The sequence below is a fragment of the Nelumbo lutea genome, chromosome 4 (assembly GCF_056320005.1).
Source record: "Nelumbo lutea isolate HS-2025 chromosome 4, American lotus-T2T, whole genome shotgun sequence".
Lineage (NCBI taxonomy): Eukaryota > Viridiplantae > Streptophyta > Magnoliopsida > Proteales > Nelumbonaceae > Nelumbo > Nelumbo lutea.
The window spans coordinates 84618486-84635390 of NC_142687.1; the positions used below are offsets into that span (position 1 = coordinate 84618486).

The 16905-nt window shown below is 38.9% G+C and overlaps 1 protein-coding gene across 1 annotated transcript; it reads left to right on the forward strand.

Annotated features, from left to right (window-relative positions):
* The first annotated feature begins 4188 nt into the window (after window positions 1-4188).
* On the forward strand, window positions 4189-16335 carry LOC148861441 (sucrose synthase 2-like). The gene is made up of 15 exons (XM_088985453.1): window positions 4189-5164; window positions 5298-5430; window positions 5574-5725; window positions 5850-6042; window positions 6279-6397; window positions 6491-6707; window positions 6953-7051; window positions 7176-7349; window positions 9021-9137; window positions 9281-9447; window positions 13782-14006; window positions 14764-15085; window positions 15169-15413; window positions 15515-15653; window positions 15921-16335. The coding sequence occupies exons 1-15, from the start codon at window positions 5070-5072 to the stop codon at window positions 15957-15959; spliced, it is 2436 nt and encodes an 811-aa protein (XP_088841579.1). The 5' UTR covers window positions 4189-5069; the 3' UTR covers window positions 15960-16335.
* Window positions 16336-16905: the final 570 nt, after the last annotated feature.

Below are 16905 nucleotides of genomic sequence, written 5' to 3' on the forward strand. Positions count from 1 at the left end.
AAATTTAAAACGTACATTGTCACAACCATCAACATTTATTAGTAGGCACGTTTCCCGCCTTCTCGGAAACCGAAGAACCTTGGCAAAAGCAACTCGCGCAGTCAAGATTCGAAGGACGGGACAAATCCACCTACCACCTCGCGAAACTCCCCGCACCAGGACAAGACCCTTGGCGCGAGGAGTGGGGGGCAATTGATGAAGGAAGATTTGGTCCGACCTCACAGTTACGCGACATGTGGCAGAAACAACAGCTCGGCAAAAAGGCCAGCCTAAGGTGTGAACACCAAGGGGAGACACCAGCGGACCGAACTCCCTACTGGGGTATCGAACTCACCCTTGGCCCAAAACCAGAAAGTAATCCGAACTGGCCAACCTTGTAACAGTTCGGGATATACCTCGCCGAACTGGCCAACCTTGTAACAGTTTGGGATATACCTCGCCGAACTGACCAACCTTGTAACAACTCGGGATATACCTCGCCGAACTGGCCTGCCTTGTAACAGTTCGGGATACACCTCGCCGAACTGACCTGCCCTATAGATACCTCCGAACTCAAGACTTTGCCTCGCTCACCACTCCGCATCACCTTCTGGGCGCCAAAACCAAACAAGTCGTACCATGCCTGACACTGAGGAAGTCCGTGCCCGAGGGCGCCGCACCTGACTGACTTGGGATCTGACGCTTGGCAGCCGCACTCTAAACGGCCACCTGCCACCGCCACTAACACCGCCATATCCAGTTAGAGAGATGGTTAGGCAGTGACGGTTCTGTCCCAGCAGAAAGGACAACGACCGGATTGACAAACGCAAGGATAATCATACCCGACCTGACAAGGGCCTCGGAGCGAGTGAGCGAAGTGATTATAAGAGCCCCCTGCCCCCAACAAACAAGGTATGCAAACTTTGCGCTATCTGGTTTTATCTTGCTTTTGAAGGATTCTAACTTAAGTTTCGGAGCCGTTACACCGGGTTCCCCCCGGAGCTTCCTCATCTCCTCCGTTTCAGGTTCCCTGCTATTCAGTTCAGAAGCAAGGTCGTTGACAGCTATGACCGGCCGGATCGCGCATCATCAGACTGATTCCATACTGTTTTCTTGGTAGAGTCAGATTTCCATACAGATTCATACCTTTAGCTTTTAGCTACTTATGAAGTTAAACATTTCATACTGATTTCTTGGTACAGTCATCATATTGACAGATTCCGGCATTCCGCCCAAGTGCACGTTGCCATGTACTATGATTCGTTTTAACAAAAAAATTAAAAGAAAATTAAAAAAAAAAAATCAGTCAAACAATTGAATAGTTCGATCACCTGGGTCAATAGTTTGTTGATCAAATCAACAGTTTTGGAAAAAAAATAACGGTTTTGAAGTAAAACAACTAATCAATTCCTAGTTTTTTTTTATCCGACCATCCTGGTCCAGTTTTGAAAAGCATGTGGTGAAAAATTGGGGTGAGGAGTATATCCAGATTCCGGACTCGAACATGAAACTAAGATAATTATATAGTAAAAATAATGGACATTTAGGGTTACATGAAGCGATGAAACCCAATAGATTGGGAATTTGATCCAACTGGGGCAACCCCATCCCCTCAAAAATGTCAATCATGTTCATGTGGAATATCCACGATCAATTGTGTGTGTGTTTTTTGTACTTTCACATGCACAGACTATTTCTTTGAGATGGTTTCATTAACGGGTGCCCTCTAGCCACACACTTATCTTCAACTATTAATCTATCGTATAGTGTAGATTTGGGTATTACTTGTAGAGTGGATTAAGTACAAGCTTTCAAATTGCACCTTGTATTGTTTATTAGTTGAAGCGAATCCATTCGCTTTATTGGGAAACTTTTTCTTTCAGAAAATATTCCTTTTTCTTGTGTGGGAAAGGCTACTTTCAGAATTTGTGATAAAGCAGAGGGCAGGCACAATTAGGAAAAAGCACTCTGAGAGTAAAACCCAAACGATATCTATTTTTGAATTGTTAGAGATCAATTTCTCGAAAGGTTATGTTTGGTTTGAAGGAAAAGGTAGGAAAAGAAAAAAAAAAAAGTATGAAAACCTATACAAAATTTATAAAAATTTCTTTGTCTATCCTTTCTTTTCCCTAGTTTTTCCTTTAAACCAAACATAGCCAAAAGAAAAAAACAAAGAAATCAAGAAGTTGTAGAGGCTTGGTGGGCATGGAACAGGATTTTATTCCGCCGTTTGGCATGGTGCCATGGTGGTGGGGTTTCTCTTTCCTTTGTTTCATTGGGTGGGGGATCACATCAGTCTTAATGGAGGATTGTCCTTAATCATGTCATTGCATGGACCCTTTTCATATGATTTTTCTTCTCTAGGGGATAATCGTAAGATTATAGTGCTCAATTTAGAAAAGAGTATACATACAAATATCTATACAAAATATAAGGTTTTGTATTCTACATAGTAGTTTCATACCTGCCAATGAACAGGACCCACCCAACAGATGGACTCTGAGACACCATCAGACTGTACTGATACCAGTTGTATATTCCAATTTACATCTTCTCAGTAGATCATATTGATTTTGTATGCAATCTGTAACTGGGGTGGAATCAATTTTCATGGTTTGTGTGATTCCTCACACATACAACTCGATTCAACCAAGTCTAAGTCTTGTCCCAAAAATATGATATAATTATAGTTACATGAATCTATTCTGCCTTGTGGTCTACCTAGGGCTGATTGGCTGTTTTAAGATCCTCCACTTCTTCTTACTGGTGGTATGGATGATCTTATCTACATCTCTCAAATCCATTTTCGTCCATTTTTCACTATTTTAGCATTTATTGGATCAACCATCAGATTCTTCTCAATGATTAGTTCAATCACCACCCAACCTTAGCTACTAAACAAGCTTTCCTATTTTCCTCTGTACAATGAATTATCATTCTCTATTATTAGAGTTTATTTTATAAGACTATGATTAGAGCTTAGGAAAGGAATAAAAGAGACAGAGTAACATGGCATATATTGAGTTGAAGTGTTGAGCCTCCACCACAACTTTTGATAAGATAGATATATTTGTATATTAAGATATTTGTGTAATTACATAGCAGCCTCCAAAGTCCAAATGCAGATAATTGAGAAATGGATAAAATGGATAATTTAGAGTTGTGGAATCTGGATAATGTGTGTGTGTGTCTCTCTGTCTCATCGGGCGGGTTGTTGGAGTTGGTCTATAGCCTTACAAGTATAATAGGGTGCTTCCTAAGAAGTAAGAACACTGCCTAGATATTTAGCGTAACACTCTTGGGGCTTGGGCCTGGGATATTATTCCATAGGTCAAGGGACTTAAAAAATGCAAAGCTGTCCGGTCCCACTGGACAATGCTGGATTGCTGGGTTATTCCTTCAGGCTCCATCCACCAAAGGAGTAAAGAAGGGGACGCATCACGCACGCACGTCCATGATCAATCTGGTCAATTGGTTGTGGTGGGCTTACACATTCCGTAGCCCACAAGTCCACAGGCACTATTAAAGAATTTCAGAAAGCATATTGGCACATTCCAAAGAATGTGGGTCCCATTTCCCAACATGCGTATTCAAATTGACCTTTTGGTTTTTTTAGAACAACCGGATTGATCACGACAAATGGACGACGATGATGATGGTAATACACTATACAATGTGTCCTGCTCCATTGGCGTTGTCTTGGAAAATCAAAGTGGCAGTGTCAGGGTGGGACCCTACCCCTAGAAGCTTTAATGATGCTGAGCCTAACAAAGGGGCCGACGCCCAGCGGTGCTCACCCCGTGCCCGTCACCCGATTGAGTTGAATCAGTGGGCGCGCTCCGCTCTCTATCTACTCTAGTCCCTTTCTCTGATTATAAAATAAAACTAAAAACATACGGGTCTGGGCCGCCTGGCCACCGCTCCGAAAAGACGAACACATATGGTGAATGGGCCCCCACAAAATCAATAGTGAACAAACAAACCGCTCGAAGTAGTCTAGTGAGTATGGGTGAGTGGGCCCCTAGAATGAATGGATTATTTCGTTTCTCCTCCATTTAAGTAGGAGGGCGCTCCATTCGATGGTTGATAAAGAAGCCACGTGGCCAATTCGGCCCATGTTTGCAAGGAATGACGTGAATTTTAATTGAAAGGAGCCGATGGAGCTAAAGCAAATTCCTGTTTTTATTTTAGACCCACACACCCAGTTCCAACTTCTCACTTCTATGGCGTAATAAGCCATATTAGACTAGACGGACTGTTGTTGGACACGGAAGATAGGAATGTTGAACACCTGTTCTAGCCTATGACACTTCCCCCTTCGGCCTTCCCCATGCAAATTGCGATTTTTGCCATCACGCCATCACTTTCAGTTTGGTCTTTAGGTGCCCACCGTTTGATTCTTGTTTTTCTTTGTTTCTGATTTTTCAAAAGCCATGGAGATACAGAGTCGGAGACAAGAGAGTTTAGTTAAAAGTCAAGTTAAGAGCTTCAGTTTTACGCGCTCATTTTTTAACAAACCCAGAAGGACCAATCAACTCACAGTATTATTTCAATCAGACGCCATTTTTCTTTTTCAATCGCCCAGACCCAGCTAACTCCATTACCTGCATACAGACGCAAAAATGGTGGATTTTGCTTTGTCTTTTGGCCTCCATCCATATCCATATTCTTCCATAGAATAGACAGTAGACACAACATCCATCACGCGTTCCCATTACCCATGGACTATCTTTCTATCACAATTCTGAACTGATCACTTCTCAATTCATTAAATTAAAGCGGCAAAGCAAGCATCCCGTTGCTCTCCATGCCTTATAAATAGACCGTAGCTTTTTGATATCCGATAATCTGATTTCCAACCAACTCTTCCAGAGTTCCAGTTCCAATTTCCAAGTACAACCACACACCAGTGACACCACTACCATTCTTCAATCTCTCTTCTTTTTCTTCTTACTCTTCTAAAACTCACCGTCGATCATAATTCATAAAGAGAAGAAGAAAACCGCATTTTTTTTTTCTTCAGTCTTGCTTTTGGTTTGCCATCTGAATTGTAAATTCTGTTTCTGTAACAAGTACTCACCACCCAGATCATGGCACCTAAACTTGGTAGAGTTCCGAGCATTCGAGAGAGGGTAGAGGACACCCTCTCTGCTCACCGCAATGAACTCGTTTCCCTCCTCTCCAGGTAAGAACTCTTTCTTATTCATCTCCTCTGTATTATCAAATTAACACTTTTGGAGAAGCTCAGGCTTTCGATTATTTTTATTATTGTTTTTCTTAAGAAAATAATATTAATACATATTTAATATTCTGTGAAGGTACATGGGACAGGGTAAGGGAATTCTGCAACCACATCATCTAACAGACGAATTAGCCAACGTCGTCGGAGACGATAAAGGAAGGAAGAAGCTTACTGAGGGACCTTTCAGTGAAGTTCTCCGATCCGCCCAGGTGCGCTCAGTTTTTTTTTTTTTTTTTTTTTCTATATTAAAAATTGACAGAAGATGTCTAATTTCTCCTTATGTGGGCTTCTACATGACGTACGTATGTCAGACTGTGATATCTGATTTGTCTATTTGCTTTTTGGTTGAAAGGAAGCCATAGTGCTTCCTCCGTTTGTCGCAATAGCGGTTCGTCCGAGGCCCGGTGTTTGGGAATATGTTCGGGTTAACGTCTATGAGCTCACTGTGGAGCAGTTGAGCGTGTCCGAGTATCTTCACTTCAAGGAACAACTCGTCTGTAACAGGTAACCATTTAACCAACCTCTCTCTCTCTCTCTCTCTCTCTTCGTTCTTGGGATTCTAATAGTTTATTAACTATAAATTAGCTTTTTTTGTTCTGTAAATAATGTAGTCTGGGGTTTATTTCAGTTTCAATGACAAGTTCGTGTTTGAGCTTGATTTCGAACCCTTCAATGCAACGTTCCCTCGCCCCAGCCGATCCTCGTCCATCGGCAATGGAGTTCAATTCCTTAACCGTCACCTCTCATCCAGTATGTTTCGTAACAAAGACTGCTTGGAGCCTTTGCTCGATTTTCTTCGAGCACACAAAAATAAGGGCCATGTGAGTCTCAAATGTGCATCTGCAGGCTAGAACACTTTGGTTTCCATTTTATTTGTTTCCCAGATTTTGAAGCTTTCATTTGTTAATACTGCTAATTAGACTATCTAGTTGTATGCTGCTTTTCATCCAAAATTGGTTCTTGATATTCCCAGATCTTTGTCCATTTGTTTTACCTGTGCGGTCATTACATCAAAACTGATTCTCAATAAACTTAATTTACAAAATAATACGTGCAGGCGCTGATGCTGAATGATCGGATACAGAGCTTATCAAGACTTCAACATAATTTGGCCAAGGCGGAGGAATACCTCTCTAAGCTCCCGCCTGATATACCATACTCTGATTTTGAGCACATGTGAGCCTCAAATAATAATAGTTGCTAAACTGTTGTACTCAAGTGCTTCCCATGATTTTACTTTATCATTTAAGGTTTTTCCCATTCATCCAGATTCCAAGAATGGGGTTTTGAGAAAGGTTGGGGTGATAATGCAACACGCGTCTCTGAGATGGTTCGTCTTCTATTGGACATTCTTCAGGCCCCTGATCCATCTACCTTGGAGACGTTTCTTGGGAGGATTCCAATGGTATTCAACGTTGTCATTGTATCTCCACACGGTTACTTTGGGCAAGCAAATGTCTTAGGTTTGCCTGACACTGGTGGGCAGGTATCATGCTTCTTGTTCTCCATGCTCTGCCATTCTGAATCACATATGCAATGCAAACTTGGATCCCCTGTTTTCCTGTTTCTATGTTTTGATGTCGTTTATACTTCAAACCGTTTTCTTCCCCGTTCCCCCCCTGCCTGACAAATATGGTAATAGTCACCGTATTGTTCATGGGCACTGGACACTGGTAGGACAATTTGATCATTGATAGGACATTTTTGTTCAGTTTTCTAATTTCCGTGCAGATTGTTTATATATTGGACCAAGTGCGTGCTTTAGAGAATGAGATGCTTTTAAGACTTCAGAGGCAAGGGTTGAATAATGTCACTCCTAGAATTCTGATTGTAAGCAGTTCATCATCCCTTGCTTAGCCCATGATTTAAATGATAGTCTGTTTTTCCTATTCGTTTCACTTCCTCAAGTGATATATTGGGATCTATCTAACACTTTTCTCATTTATGGTCCAAGGTGACCCGTTTAATACCTGATGCAAATGGGACAACATGCAATCAACGTTTGGAAAGAATCAGTGGGACAGAAAATACGCATATTTTGCGGGTGCCTTTTAGGACTGAAAAAGGAATTCTCAGGAAATGGATCTCAAGGTTCGACGTGTGGCCATACCTGGAGAATTTCGCAGAGGTAATACGTTGTTTACTTAGCTATTAAGTTACGAGCTGCTTGGTATTTCCTCCAAATGACATTTTTCTATTAGAGGTTCTCCCTTGATAGATTTCTCCATTGCTAGATCTTTTTTCTTGTAATCTTTGTTATTCATTGTGCATCAGAATTGGTGGTTAGACATTAACTTGATTCACATTGGTAGAATTTTCAAAATTTTAGGGCAGAGGCATCTTATAAAAAAGGTTTCAAGATATTTGTGGGCAAATGAGTCAGTCAACATACGTTGCCTTTTGGGCATCATGGATGGGATAGCAAGTTCGAGATATTTGTGGTCAGGCAGTTAACATACTGATAACTTGGTGTCAAATTGTTTTCACGTCGAGGTGGGACAGTAAGGAAGTGCAAAATATGCCCTGAGAGAAAACAAGGCAAAATAGAACTTGATGCTTGACATGTATAATATAGTATTTGAGGCTTTATATGTATGACAATGGGAGAAGGTGTTTAGTTACAAGGTAAAAGATGTCTAAAAATTTTCTAGAGTTGATCACTTTGGAACAATCATTAGGATTATTGTCTAATGCTAGATTTCACATTACAGACATACTTCTTTCTTTCTTTATCCAGTCGTCAGGGAGAGTTGTTTCTACTATATTTTATCTAAACTTTTCCTATTATAAGTGGTCCTATCTTCTTTTTGATGATGAATACAGTTATACTGTTTCTAACTTATCAAAGAAGAGAGATAATTAGTGACATTTTGTTGAAGATGATTCATCATATGCATGGTTTTTAGAAAATACATCAGGAAGGATAAGTTACTGTAAGCTAACCAGAGTGTCAATCCCTTATTGCAAGTCTAAGTTACAAGGATGCCCAAAACAATTGGTGCCTCATAACCCCTTGTTTGGCTAAGGAGTCAGCTAACCCACATGTTGATTTGATGTTCATAACTTAACTTATAATACCCAAGAATACAGATATATGATTAGCTCAAGATGTTGGACCTGAAACAACAACAGATGCCGTATGGAAACTTGTAGATTGTACTTAATATCAGTAAGCACTTCAAAATATATAAAATAACATATTTTAACAAATTATACATAAAAAAAATCATATGTGTTCGAAATTTAATTAAATTTAGAGAGATACGAGTATCAGAATGATACTTAGGTTTAAATGTATACACTAGATAGATAAGCATGATATAAGCTTATTAATTGGGATACCCATATTTGTATTTGCTTCTAGATCTTAGGAAAAAGAGAGTTGCATCTCTGTTTCTTAAATCCATATCCATGCTCATGTTGGTACCTGTCTTTGGGCAACATAGAATGTAACTCCCTTACAATTTTCTCTGATGTTTAGCTGTAGAAATCCTTTTCTTTGCCTTAATTTTAGTAGATTCTATGAGAGTTGCCATTTCCTATGGGAGTTTCTGTTTTGTGCAGTTTTGTAACATTTTTGTTATTCAGGGGTCACCTTTTACTTTGAAGGTGACTGTTGTTTCTTATGGTTTTATCTAATGAAAGTTACCGTTTCCTATCAAAAAAAAAAAATAGTAGATTCTATGAGTTTAGTAAACTTAAAACTTTTCATTATGTTGTCTATTTGCTGAAGTGGAGTGTTATATTTTTTATTTACATGTTTATGGCATGTTCCTTATCACTTGGCTGTTGTTATTAGGATGCATCAAGTGAAATTGCTGCTGAGCTACAGGGTATTCCAGATCTGATCATAGGCAACTACAGTGATGGGAATCTTGTTGCATCTTTATTAGCTCATAGGCTAGGAATAACACAGGTCAGTTATTGCTTTTGTTTTACTTTTACCTGTTTTTTCCCTTTTTTCTTTGTTTTATTTTTGCTTGTTGTTCATTATAAATGACAGTCACAAGTATATATTAGGAGATGGAATGTAATTTTAAAGTTGTGATTTACATGCAGTGTACAATTGCTCATGCATTGGAAAAAACAAAATATCCAGATTCTGACATATATTGGAGAAAGTTTGAGGACAAGTACCATTTCTCATGCCAATTTACTGCTGATCTAATTGCCATGAATCATGCAGATTTTATCATCACAAGTACATACCAAGAGATTGCAGGAACGTATGCCCCTTAAACTGTCATCATTTATTTATTTATTTATTTATTTCAAATGGTTAGTATCGTAGGTGTAAATTTTACTGTTCGTGTCAGCCTATATACCCTATAATATTATTTTGAGATCAGATAGTCTAAAAGAAGAAAAAAAATTATTTTTTGTTTCTAATGATGTGTCTCTTAATTATCACTTTGTTGATAGAATTAGCAAAACATGTGTACATCAAGTCAACTCAACTGAACAAAGCATTATCCCAGCTATACAATGTCAAAAACATGTATCTAATATGGTATTTTCCTAAGTTTATTGATATGTTAAGCACTTCTACTGGGGTGATAAGTGTGCAATCTGTTAACTTTGGTGTATTCACTAGGAACAGTTTTAAACTAAAGTTGCATTTCTGATACACTTGATATCATCACTGCAAAGACCATATAAGAAATTTGAAATTCTGTCTGAGACCTATGGCAGGGGCTTCCAATTCCATTGGCTTATGAAGTCTCTGATTGTTTATGTGAATGGTCAATTGAACCAAATTGAAATATCATGAATGTCAAGTACTGTATCAATTATAACACTTAATTTAATTAATCCCTGTAAACAGGAAGTTTATCTTCCTGTAATTACTACAAATGCAACTTTGCAAATCTCAAGCTGTTACTATTATGTTAAAGTATGAATGACTAAGTTTTAGGTAAGCAGAAACAATATAAGAAAGCCACACTATATAAGCCGAACAGATTGCCATGTGCAAGGGGTCCAGCATGATTCAGTTTTCAGGAAAACCTTGCAAAACCATGAGCTCCTACCAATTGGGTCCTAGGTTTCCTTCTGTTGTGAAAAATGTTGCTAGACAGGTATTTTCTTGTTTTAGCTTAAACCTTCATTCTGTTGCCATGCCTTTTCTAATGAACTGTTAATATTAAACATTAACATCATTTGTTAGGTTGTGAGAAGAGTGTTGGGCAGTTTAGAAATAGCATGTCAAAAAAATGATTGTGGTGGAAATGCGAATGTTTGGATGAATGAGTGGTAAAACAAGAAAGAACATTGTTAGAAATGAAGTCATATGCTGAACCTTAGGAGTAGCTCCAATAGGTGATAAAATGACAGAAAGTAGATTTAGAGCTGATAGGGAAGATGTGATAAGGGGATGGAGAGTAGGCACAAACCGAATTCCAGTAAATCACCTACCTACTTTTTACCTCTCTGTCTTTAGGGTACCATCTAGGGATGCGAAGAAACTGGAAAAATTGATGAGAGATTTTCTTTGGGAACCGGAAGAAAGTATAAAGGATCACTTAATTAGTTGGGGGTTGTGGGTAGAAGCAAAGAGGAAGGAAGATTAGGGCTTAGGAATGTGCTTAAAAAGAACTCAGCTTTGTTAGGGAAGTGGATGTGGAGGTGGCCTTTGGAGCAAGATAGACTCTGGCACGAAGTGGTGAAGAGTATTCATGGATGTTTAGAGAGTGGATGAGATGTTGGTGCATCAAGGAGGGCTAATCTAGCTACACCATGGAAAGCAATTCATAAAATTCTTCTGCAGTTCCTCAGTTGTGTCAGGTATGATGCTTGTTCTGGTAATTCTATTTGGTTTGGAGAGGACATTTGGGCTAGAGATCTCCCTCTAAAAGACCTTTTTCCATCATTGTACTCTGTTTCTTTGTATAGAAAAGAGGTGATCTCAAAATTCCTTCAGTCGATTTTAAATTTGTCAGTGTTGTCTTAGGACTTTGGTTTCCATAGAGGGTTAAGGGATGAGGAAGTTGATTGTTTGTCTACTCTTCTTTGTTGGTTTGGTTGGATCCTTCAAAGCCTGATAAGAGGATTTGGGCCATTCACCCCAATGGGTCTTTTTCTTGTGGTTCCTTTTTCAATTTCCTTTGCCAAACATCCTCTCAACAAAGTTTCCATTCCAAGGAAGTCCGGTGTAGGACGGTCCTCCCATGGTTATGGCTTTGTGTTTGGAAGCGTGGGATGGTAAAGTAAACACGATGGATAACTTACAAAAGAGAAGACTCGTCCTTTGTATTTCACCAAACTGGTGCATTCTTTGCAGATCTCAAGGTGAGGATTGTAATCACCTATTTTTATCTTCTAGTGTAACAGTAGAACTCTGGGTTTGGTTTCTATCTTTGTTTGGTTGTAGTTGGGATATGCCAGCAGAAGTAAGCACAACCTTTAACCCTTCTTTTTTCTCTTGGCCCCATAAAAGAGGAAGGAAAATGTGGAGGTGCACGTGAGCAGTATTGTTATGGATAGTATGGGAAGAAAGAAATGCCAGGATCTTCCAAGAAAAAGGAAGGAGCAGTCAAGCCTTAAAGGACTGTATTATGTACAGGTCAATACAATGGCTAAAGACCCTAGAATTGTTTAACCATTTCTCTTTTACTGATTGTTGGAAGGATTGACTATTAGTAGCAAGTTGTTCCTCCTCCAAGGTAAGAGTATTGACTAGTTGGGTCCCCCCTCCTCTTGGTTCTTTGAAGCTGAATTTTGATGGGAGTAGCTAGGGTAACCCCGGTCTCTCTGGGATGGGAGGTGTACTGAGGAATGAGGCTGGAGAGGTTGTCTTACTCTACTCTGGCCCTTTAGGTGTTGGGAACTCTATCCGGGCAGAGATGTTAGCTGCAATACAAGGAATGCTTCTTGCAAAAGAAGTGGGCGTGGAGCAGCTTCTGATTGAAGGGGATTCTAAGACGTTGGTGGATTGGTTAAATAATCCAGAGGATGTCACTTGGGGCTATAAAAATGAGTTAAAGAAATTCAAATGGCTGGCAAGAAATATGTCTATAACAGTATAGTGGGTTGGGAGATCAGCTAATGCATTTGCCGATGTCTTGGCAAAACAAGGGACAAGTAGGGAAATATTGTTTTGGGTGCAGCTGTAACTCTTATTTAAAATTAACATTCATGTAATTTCTATTGTAGTATATGTACTTGCTGTTTGGAGAGGCGGCACCTCACGCCTCCAAGGGGATTTTCATTTAACCAATCTTTGAAATAATGAAAGATGATTTTATTTATCAAAAAAAAAAAAGACAGAAAGTAAATTGAGATGGTTTAGTCACGTGCATAGGAGACCACCTACAGCACCTGTTAGAAAAAGTGATATTTTACAAGTTAAAAGGGCTAGAAGAGCTAGGGGTAGACCAAAAAGGAAATAAGTGGAAGTAATAAGAAATGATTTAAGCACCCATAATTTAACAATGAATATAACACTGAACAAAATTGAATTGCAAAAAGAGAATTCATGTAGCTAACCCCATATAGTTCAGACAAGGCTTAGATGATGATGATCATCTGTCCTTTATAGTAGGTTTCAACCCTAACAGAGCATGGTGATGTGTGATAATTATTGAAATTTCTGTCTGAACTTGTTATTTGTTAGGACCCGAATTGACTCACACCCTTAGGTTCAAGCTGCTCCAGCCCAAGCCCATGGTCCTTCGGGTAGAAATAACAGACATGCATTGCCTCCCATTAAATATGTTTACATCAGCAGGCCACATCATCCCAACTAGCTTCCATCACATGAAGAATGCATGAGCACATTACCATATAAAGGTTGTTTTATAACCAATTGAATCAGAAGAGAATAATTCAGATATCCCTCTCTCCCTCTCTGTACTCATTCTTATTTCAGGAGGTTGAGCTCCCTTGAAGTAGCTCAAGTACCAGATCAGGGTTATGATTATTCTCTTATTTTTTCTTTAAAAACTCATTTTTATAAGTTTTTAATGGTAATTGATTTTTAGCACCACTCTCTTTGCATTGCTTTGAGCTGAGTTCAAGTCTTAAAAATCTCAACCTGACTTGCATTCTGTCACTGTTCGCTCTATGCAAAAGCATTGATCAGATGGACCATTTCTACTTTACAATCATGTGGTCACATGTTCAAACCCAGCTTACTCATGCAGACATTATTTTGCAAATTTATCTGCAGTTGCCACAAATTATTTTTGTATGTTTTTTTACCTGTCTGTATTGGATAGTTGCATGAAGCATCAGTTCTCAGGCACACAGATGTTTTCTTTTTTTCTTTTTTTGGATCATCCACCACATTTAATTGAAAATTTTAGGAGACTAGTGCAACATAAAACATAATGTTCTTGTCATCGAAATCATTCCAAATTAATTGATGTGAAATTGTGAATATTGTTATCATTACTTGAACGTGAAACATCACTGCTCCACCATCTGGAGTGCATCCATAACTTAAATCAAATCAATCATTGTTGGTGAACTTCAGTAGCAGTGTCTGTGCTAGTTTCAATACTTGTATAGCAAGTAGCAATAAAACATGCCACTGCTTTAACTCGTATTCTATTTGTTTCAGCAAGAATACTGTTGGGCAGTATGAGAGCCACGCCTCTTTCACTCTTCCGGGGCTGTACAGAGTTGTCCATGGCATTGATGTTTTTGATCCGAAGTTCAATATTGTCTCTCCAGGAGCAGATATGACTATTTACTTCTCATACTCAGATAAAGAAAAAAGACTTACTGCTCTACATGGTTCAATTGAAAAGCTCTTATATGACCCAGAGCAGAATGATGAACACATGTAAGTACGTTGTATTTTATAGATACACATGCGAGTACCTAATTATACCTTTTTTGCCAACTTACGCATCTATGAGAACTTGTCACCTTTTATTTATTCTCGATTCTTCTTCTGTAGACAACTCTTAGATGCACAGAATGTAGCACACGTACAAGAAAATGTATGCATATTGGTGCTGGGTGAATCTCTAGAATAAGGCAAAAAGGATTAGCAACTATTGAACCATTTTACAAAATAAATCATGGAAAAAATGAAAAGCTACTTTTATTTGTGCTGTTTAATTATTTAAGTTTTTTATATAGTTGTCAATTGCTGATAACTAGGAAGTTCTTGAGTCAGACTTGAGGATATCTAGAGTCAACATTGGTTTGGCTGATTAAATCTTGGTTCTGCACCAATCCAGCCAAAAATGGTGTTATTGTTTATTATAACAGTTTTGCCCTTATGAAATATTTCTTCAAAATTGTGAGTCTTCAAACAATCGTTTTGATCTGAAGAATATGAATATTTTTGGTTTTGAATGTGTAATCATACTTTATCCAAGCTTTTATTTCCTACTGGGTTGGGGTATTCCTAAACTCAGTAATTGGGAGGGTTCTTTGTAAACGCTAATATTTGAGGTAAGTGTAGTATCTTTTTTAAATAGTAATGGGCATGAAGTTGAGGATTAAAGTGAATAAATAAGGTGCTTCTTGCAAAAATTGATGATGTAACGATTGGTCAGCATTTGTTAATCTGGCAATTTGTGCAACTGCAGTGGTACTTTAAGTGATCACTCAAAGCCCATCATCTTTTCCATGGCGAGGCTCGATCAAGTGAAAAACATAACAGGTCTGGTTGAGTTCTATGGTAGGAACTCCAGACTAAGGGAACTGGCAAACCTTGTTGTTGTTGCTGGTTACAATGATGTGAAGAAGTCCAACGACAGGGAAGAAATAGAAGAGATTGAGAAGATGCATGGCCTCATAAAGCAGTACAACTTGGATGGGCAGTTCCGTTGGTTATCTGGCCAAACAAATCGGGCACGCAATGGTGAGCTCTATCGTTACATTGCTGACACAAGAGGTGCTTTTGTCCAGGTAAACATTGATGGCTCTGCTCACTCTTTTGATTCCACACTACCTATGGTAAATTTAACTTTCTTTATATTGCTTTTATGCAGCCTGCTTTTTATGAAGCTTTTGGGCTTACAGTTGTGGAGGCCATGACTTGTGGCTTGCCAACATTTGCCACTTGTCATGGAGGACCTGCTGAGATTATTGAACATGGTATCTCAGGCTTCAATATTGATCCTTATCACCCTGACCAGGCTGCTGCACTTATGGTTGATTTCTTTGAACAGTGTAAGAATGACCCTGACCACTGGATTAAGATCTCTGAAGCAGGGCTTCAACGAATCTGTGAAAGGTATTCTTTCTTGATGTGGATCTCTTACCTTCATATTTTGATCTTTGTTTCAACTTCCTTGCTTTCCTGCAATATCACCATTTCTGCAAGTAATTTTGTAGGTATACATGGAATATCTATTCTGAAAGGCTAATGACCCTTGCTGGAGTTTACGGATTTTGGAAGTACGTGTCAAAGCTTGAAAGACGGGAGACCCGGAGATACCTGGAGATGTTCTACATTTTAAAGTTTCGGGATCTGGTTAGTGCTTCAACAACATACTTTGTTTTTTATGCATACTAAATGATGATAATCTATTCAAAGAGATTTAATGGCATAAGAAGAAAAAGCAATGATGCAGCTGATGGCCATTTGATATACTCTAGCCAAACATGTGTAAAACATAGACTAGGAACTGCTTTCTTATACCTACTGTTGAATGGTTTGAACAATCAGTCACCCTCGCTTTAATAACCTAGATGCTTCATGGTATGGTAGATGCAAGTTAATTTCCCTCGTGTCTTTCAGGTAAAATCTGTTCCACTGGCAGTTGACGATGAAAACTAGATGCAGATTTCTCCAGGAAGGAGCTTTATGTCACTGAAGAATAAAGAAATATCTGCTAGATTAAAATGGAATTTGAATAAAGTTTCTGTTGTGTTCAAGTTGATTCTGGTGGAGTTGACTGGATCCCAGATGTTTTCTAGATGAGCATATGCATGCGCATGATAGAAGATCAAAATTCAGCACCTTGTGAATATTCATCATCATCATTCAGTATCATCGAAGTCTTGTTTTTAGGGGTTGATTTCCCAAATCCTCTTTTCTCCTTCCTCGTCAGTTTAATGCTGAGTTATGTACAATATTGAATAATGTTGATTGTAAAAGCTAAAATACTTGTATCATATGGGACAATGTAAGGTTGTTCACTGTTGCTTTTCAATTGCTACGCAAAATGGTTTTTGCGGACAGCAAGGCCAGAAGCCAGTTGTGCACTCGTGATAGAAGCTAATCTCAAGCAGCAACTAGTAATGTATTCATCAGTCATGGGACAGAAGTTTGGTGCTATTTTCACATGCATATTTGAAAGGAATATGGCCCAGATGTAGGCCCTCAGCAAACCATATTAACTGCCATATATTTCTTGTCAGGGATTCCATGTAATGGCATTGGAAGGTTTGTTTGATCCGCAGAGCAGTTCCATCCATGTTGGAGTTGGATACACGATACTGCACCGCACCTCCTTGGCTGATTTGTTTTCAAAGTGTCCAAACCTCCAATGTCCATAGCTACAGGCTTCTCGTGAAGCCACTAATCACAAACCAACAATCTTCTATTGCTTAATGCTAAGTGGGCAATTCTGAAGCAGCAGTGGTGAGAAATATTAATTCCCAAAGCCTTTGGAAAATTCCAGTTGAACCGAAGGTGGAGCTCTTCTTATGCAGAGTGTCCGGTCTGTTCCAGCACAAATGAAACTGCTATGCATGTTTTATTTGAATGTAACCATGGCAGG

Excerpts from the sequence above, each read along its gene's own strand:
- LOC148861441 (XM_088985453.1), top strand. The coding sequence starts at position 5,070 with ATGGCACCTAAACTTGGTAGAGTTCCGAGCATTCGAGAGAGGGTAGAG. Across the intron at positions 9,138-9,280 it reads ATAGGCTAGGAATAACACAG|TGTACAATTGCTCATGCATT; the intron begins GTCAGTTATTGC and ends ATTTACATGCAG. Across the intron at positions 15,654-15,920 it reads TTTTAAAGTTTCGGGATCTG|GTAAAATCTGTTCCACTGGC; the intron begins GTTAGTGCTTCA and ends CGTGTCTTTCAG.